At 29.1% G+C, this 7,263-nt stretch overlaps 1 protein-coding gene across 1 annotated transcript; it reads left to right on the forward strand.

The window, feature by feature from the left end:
- Positions 1–3,020: 3,020 nt before the first annotated feature.
- LOC101268180 (protein TRANSPARENT TESTA 1) lies at positions 3,021–4,287 on the forward strand. Its single transcript, XM_004238482.5, has 2 exons — positions 3,021–3,471; positions 3,626–4,287. Exons 1-2 carry the CDS (start codon positions 3,082–3,084, stop codon positions 4,055–4,057), a joined length of 822 nt encoding a protein of 273 aa, XP_004238530.3. The 5' UTR covers positions 3,021–3,081; the 3' UTR covers positions 4,058–4,287.
- The last annotated feature ends 2,976 nt before the right edge of the window (positions 4,288–7,263 follow it).

Genomic DNA, 7,263 nt, shown 5'->3' on the forward strand with positions numbered 1-7,263 from the left:
TTTTATTTGTTCTATTATATATTTTCTTTATTTTATGTTTCCTCATTCCAATGTGTAGTAGGCATGATCATTTACTTATTTCCTTGTTTAATTTACCAAGTTAATGTTAGGATCGAATTCAAGCACACACTAGATAAATGAAGAACACAAGAACTTTCAAGAGAAAGAGATGGGAGATCTAGAGAGAGAAAGAGAAAACCCAATATTTCATGGTAACACCCCGTGAGTAAACTTCCACGGTGATGAGGTATATTTATTTTAATAAATCAGAGTATTTTTTGTTACAGAGAATAAATAGGAAAGCTTAAAATAGAGAATAACTAGGAAAACCTAAAATTAATCAGACTCTACTACCTAACAATTCTCCCACTTGGAGACTGACTCAGTCATCCAAAAAATACAATCTCAAAAAAAATCTCTTCATCATCAACATCTTTACCGCACCGTAACATCTGTATCAAACTACAGAAGGCCAACCGAGGTTTTACATAACTTCAGTTTCCCAACATCAACACATTTCGTCAACATGTCTGCCGGGTTCTTTGCACCCTCTATCTTCTCCAAGCACATATCACCATCCTCCACTGCCCTGCAAGTAAAATGGTATCGCCTTCTGATGTACTTTGTCTTCGAATGATAGACTGGATTTTTCACCAACTGTATGACACTCTGGCTATTTGAGTAAAGAATCTTCTCGCTCTGCTTCTTGCCCAATTTCTCAAGATAATCTGCCACCCATATCATCTCTTTCCCAACTTCAGCTATTGCCACATACTCAGCTTCAGTAGATGAAAGAGAAACACACTTCTGAAGCCTGGACATCCAACTCACTGTTGTTCCATCTATGGTGTAAATGTACCCGGATGTGCTCTTGCTCGAGTCAACATCCCCACCAAGATCAGCATCCACAAAACCCTGTAGAGTCACCTTGCCTTTGCCAAAACAAAGTGAAGTACTGGATGTACCTCTCAGATATCTCAGAAGCCACTTCACAGCTTCTCAATGCTCTTTCCCAGGGTTCGCCATGTACCTGGTAACAACTCCCACTGCATGTGCTATATCAGGTCTAGTGCAGACCATAACATACATCAAACTACCAACTGCTGAAGCATATGGAACAAGTGCGTGTTCGAATTGTAATAATTTGAATGAAGTAATGAAGACAAACCGTGTTAGTCTCATTTGTTTTCTAATATGTTTAAATGACTTAAGTAAAATACAATTATTCTCAAACATGTTCACTATCAATTGGACTAATGATTTTTGAAACAACATATGTATCCTCTATCAATACCCCTCACAAATCCGGTTCCACATCAGACAACGGTGTTTGTTTAAACGGAACAAATTATGGGATACAATGATTCAATGGGAAAATGACGTAGTTGAGGTACCTGAGTGAAAAAACCCAACAAGTTTAGAGATCTGCTTATGTATTTGACTTTTTAATAAAAACAAATGAAAAATTATTATTATCATGCTAGATTTGTATTAAATGCTTAACTCCCTCATTACTTACTAAATCTTAATTTCGTCATTGCTTACTAGGGATATTAAAAGTGATAATTTCTCTTGAAAATTAATACACCGTACCCCTAATTAAGATTTTCAATATATTAAAGACTTTTTTTTCCTTTTACTTCTTGTAAGTCAATAGCTCAGTAAATATTGAAACTTACAACCAAAAACTAAGTAGTTCAGGTCAATATGTAGCTAAGGGGGTGTCACTGATGGACCTAAGTTACTATAATTAACTAAACACGTAGTTATTTCATGGTTGACCTATGTAAGTTTGTTACAAAATTAATTAATCCTTCTATTACTAATTAATTAATGCCTCCTATTTGTGATATCTGCATTTCTCAAATCTTTTCTTACTCACTATCTCCATTTTTGTAAAATTCAGTTTTTTCTTTATTTTTGGGGCCAAATTCTCTTCAATCCACGCCAAAAAGTAGTTGGTTCGTGTATTAAATTACTCTTAAAACACTGTCTGTTTCATATTTGTTGATCGTTTCTCATTTTATTAAAAAATCATACATAAGAGAATAATTTTACTAATTTATCCCTTAAATAATTTTTTTTTTTGGAAATTATATAAACAAATGTGAACACTTTCAAAAGTAATTATTTGTAAGGATAATATAGGAAGATTTAACTAATGTTTTCTTGATTTTATAAGGGGAACAATTAATATGAAACAATTATTTTAATAAGATGATCAACTAACACACGCCTATCCCAAAACCGACTTTTCTTTTCAACGTTATTAAGAAAACAACTAATAAAAATGAGGATTAACACATGCATTATTAAGAGAGACACCTTTTTAGGGATTATCGGTCCTTAATTAGCAATTTGGAGTTAAATAAACGATTATCTACCACCTGTAAACCTACATCAAGAAAGCCGTTGAATTATTGAAGAAAGTATGATTAAAAAAGAAAAAAAAATTAAATTATATACATTGTTAGTGCGTAAAAATATATTTATATTTTACTATCATGTTCAAAAAGCGGAGCTAGAAATTATTAGTTATGGGTTCAAATCATTGTTATTAGTCGCTTCCCAAGGTTATTATACAACCATTTCCAACACGTGAGGCTTATATATAAGTAATAATTTATTTTTTGCCTGACCTAATTGATGGGTGATCTAACTTTTTTTATCGTCAGAATTTATATAACTAAATAAACATTAAAATTAAATAATATTTGTGATTAAGATGTTGCCATAAATCTAAATACCACTGCAGCAAACCTCATGTAAATTATAGAAGCCATGGTCCACCACAATTAAGTCTTATTACATTGTATACCAAAAGGAGATAAATTTGACAAGCAGCTAAGATTAACTATCTTTTCCCTTAAAACAAATTACTAATTAATGTTATTTACATTCAACGACCAACAACATACCCCATTTTCTCCAGTGTCTTTTTTCTCACAATTTTTCCCTCTAAAAGATTAACTTTTAAATTCAACCTTAAAGACAAACATTCTTCCTAGGCCTATAAAAACACCTTGAATATCATAGGTTACTTCATTCTTTCACTCAAAAATAAAAATAAAAAAATAAAAAATGGAACACTCATATTTTGCTTCGTCTTCTAGGTCTATTGAAAATCAAATTGAACCATTTGATTTTTTTGCAGATAAAACCCAAAATGCATTTGAATTTCTTAGTTTGTCTCAACCATCTAATCAAAATATTGAGAAAATGTCAAATTATGAAGAAACCCCTAATTGGAACAATATTGAAGATGATGTGACTGTTGCGTTACACATTGGTCTTCCAAATTCTAGCAATAATAATAATAATATTCCAATTGATCACAACAAAAGTGATGGAAATATTATTGGAGCAACCACTCAATATTGGATACCAACTCCTTCACAAATCCTTGTTGGCTTCACCCATTTTTCTTGTCACATTTGTCACAAAACTTTCAATCGTTACAACAATCTTCAGGTGAATTATTTTTCATTACTATATTCTTTTTTCTTTTGCTGTATTGGAAAATATTATCAGGTGCGTGCTAGCATAGTCTAACAAGATCTTTTTTAAAAAAAAAAAACACAATAACAACATGATTTCAACGTATATTTTTTCAATTATTCAACAGATGCACATGTGGGGTCATGGATCACAATATAGAAAAGGACCAGAATCACTTAAAGGAACACAACCAAGAGCCATGTTAGGGATCCCATGCTATTGTTGTGAAGAAGGGTGCAAAAACAACATAAATCATTCTAGGGCTAAGCCATTGAAGGATTTTAGAACCCTACAAACACATTACAAGAGGAAGCATGGAACAAAGCGATTCGCGTGTAGAAAATGTGGCAAGTGTTTAGCTGTGAAAGGAGACTGGAGAACACACGAAAAAAATTGTGGAAAACGTTGGCTATGTGTTTGTGGTTCCGATTTTAAACACAAGAGATCTTTGAAGGATCATATCGCGTCGTTTGGAGAAGGTCACGGGGCTTCTTCTCCTGCTAATAATAATTCATTTGATGGAGTTGAAGTTCAGAGATCAGCAAATTTTTACGTCTGATATGCACATTGGAAGTTTCTTTAACAAGAATTATCAATAACAAGTTTTCTTTTGGGTATATTTGTGTGTTATGAATTGAAACTGATAGACAAATTAGCAAACGTATCAAAATATATGCACTTATTTTTGGTGCAACTTATATTCATGTGCATGAAAATCTCCGAATTTGTATGAAAAATTGTAGAGACGTGATAACAAAAAAGTAGTTTCTAAACTATGTTTATTTACTATATCGTTGAGAAGTGCTTCTCTATTTGAATATCTTTTGCTATTTTTTCAATCATCAAGTATCAAATGAAATTCAATCTTGGGAATTAAATCAAATAGAATATATTTATTTTCAAATTTCAGTTTATGATTTTCTAAATTTTAAAGTTTTAAAATTGAATCAAAGTACCTGTGTTAATTTCTAAAAGTTGATTAAATTTACCCTCGATGAGCGAAATTGACATGCAAAAGAGTAAAGATTATTTTCCACTTTAGTTTTATGTAAAATTTATTTTGGACAGAGTTGCAAACCCTTCTAAACTTTATATATCACCAGTTTTTCGAATACCACAAACATATCCTAAAGTAAGTTACTATACATAATAATTTTAATGATTTTGATAAGATTTGTTTCTTTTAAGTTTTGTACTACTTGTACTTGTTTCAAATGGTTTTAACTGGTGTCCCAAATCACTCACTCAATCGCATCAATAAAAAATACATATCCATAATTTACATATAATTATATATAATTAGTGTATAATTTTTGTATATCTATTTCACAAAGTAAATAATAAATTTGTTTGATTATTTGTATAAAGACACCGACTTTTTTACATATGTTCTATTGAACTTTTTTGATTGGGCTCCAAAAGATTGTAATAGGTTAGTTGGGGTTAAGACGTTAAGTTCATGAATGAACCTTATAAAGACCGATTTTGATATTTTATTCCTCAAACCTAACAAATTATAGGGAGCCTAATATTATATATATCATAATTTGTGTTTTCGTAAAATTTCAAAATAAATTTAATTTATTTCACAGTCAAATATAAAATTAATTTTCAAATATAATTTTTTTCACTTTGAAATTTTTTTTTTTTTTCTGTTTTCACATATGACATATGATCAATGGCTTGGTAAATCTTGAATGCATTGCAAACTTTATCGTTGGGCCATTGATTCTCTCCGTTGTTGATCGAGACATATATATTAGTGTACGTGATTGACTAACCCACAGAGAAGCATAGTAGAATTTTAGGGAAACAAAAATATCATATATTTGAGGCTAATTATATTCTATCTTAGAAATTATTATAATTACAAAAGTTTTGAATTTTCATTACTTCCGGATGCATTTTTTGGTTGTAGGAGGGATATATCTAAAAGAGAATAGAAATGTATCAAAGAAAGAATATAAATGTATTTGAATGGGGATAGAAATGTATCCGAGAGAAAATTTTTATAATTTTATTTACATATTAGAAAATTCTAAAATTTATGATATATTAAAGTCGTGCACTAATTATATTATTTTTCCAAAATATTGACCAAACAAATCTCAAAAGCAAGAAAGAGGATTTTTTTCTTACGAAGGGAGCCAAGAGGAGATGTTCGTGTGATGGCTATAAATTCACAATTCTAATTTTTTTTTGATTTTTTTCAAAAAAGATTCCTGGTTGAATACTCGATTATCATTATTCTTTTTAAAAAAATCCAGGTCTTCTTTCAATCATTTTAATAAATAAATAAATTATTAGTCGTAAAAAATATTTGAAAGATCATAAGTAAGAAAATAAATAAGAAATATATTAAAAGAAAAATAAATATTTAACGTGGTTCGATCAATCAATATATATTTCACAAGTGAATATAAACAATCCACTAAATAAAAAAAATACACAATATCCTATTCACACAAGTGATAATGTAACACAAATCCCTAGAATTTACAAATTACACGTGTGTCTTGCTATTGATTTTGTGATTTAAGCTACACTAATGACATAACTGCTTCTGTAACTCAATGATAAGAGGAAATTCCACTTCTCTTAATTTTTACCATCTTTAATGCATGTAATTCCGCTCAACTTTTGGGCTTGGATCATCTTCTCTTTTTCATTATTTTTTTTTTCTTTTATGTCATTTTTTTCCTAATTTTTTTTGTTTAAATTTATTAGACATATTTTTTTTATATTCTTCTTATATCTATTAGTCATTTCATTTCAACATAATTTTATGTACAACTCTTTAAAAATGATGAATTATATATATAAAGATAAATTTGACGTAATTGAATGAAGAAACTAAAAATCGTCAAATCCTTATATTAATATATATTTAATAGAATTCATGGATTTTTTTCCCTATTTTTTCAATTCGAGATGAAAACTAAACTTATTTGATTTATTCGTCATTTTTTCTTCAACAAGTGATGATAACCTAGTAAATTAAACTAGGTGAACTAAAAAATGACTATATCATTTATTTATCTTTTGAATATGCATTATAATATTAGTAAATCTATACTTACACACTATTTGAGAATGTTGATAATCTTCCTAGTAATAAGTGTTTGAATGGATACTAATATGAAATTTTTTAAAAAATGCAAATGCAAAGTAAAATATTATAAAATAAAAATATAAAAGGTACAAGATATTTAAGGATGCTCAATGGACCAAGGTAAAAGTAGGAGAAATGCTTAAGATAAGGTAATATATATTTAGCGGGTTAAGGTAAATATTTTCTTTTCAATCTCACTTTCTTTTTCTTCCTTTAATTTTCATGTTAGAAATTACACATGTAATACAACTGATTCACTATTATTTTCTTAATCAATGTAGCTTTGTTCTCAATATTTTTAATTAATTTGGTGTTAATTTTCATCAATTAAAGAAATAACTTGTACAAAAAGCATTTCGAAATTAATATGCTCACCCAGCATACTTATATTATCACATAAACTTTTTCTTTTTAGATTTCGAATTCCTTTAAGCCTAACACTTGAATCCGCCACTAACAGAAGAATCTGATCATTTCTAACTAAACTTTGTTAGCCAACTATCACTAGCTAACAACCAACTAATTTCAATACTTGCATCAATCAATAAAACTATATACAAAAAGAAAATAATAATTAAAAAGTAGCAATCATTACAAAAATTTGATTGGTTAAACCTATCTAAATGATAATAATTTTACAAATAAAGGCAAAG

The sequence above is a fragment of the Solanum lycopersicum genome, chromosome 4 (assembly GCF_036512215.1).
Source record: "Solanum lycopersicum chromosome 4, SLM_r2.1".
NCBI lineage: Eukaryota > Viridiplantae > Streptophyta > Magnoliopsida > Solanales > Solanaceae > Solanum > Solanum lycopersicum.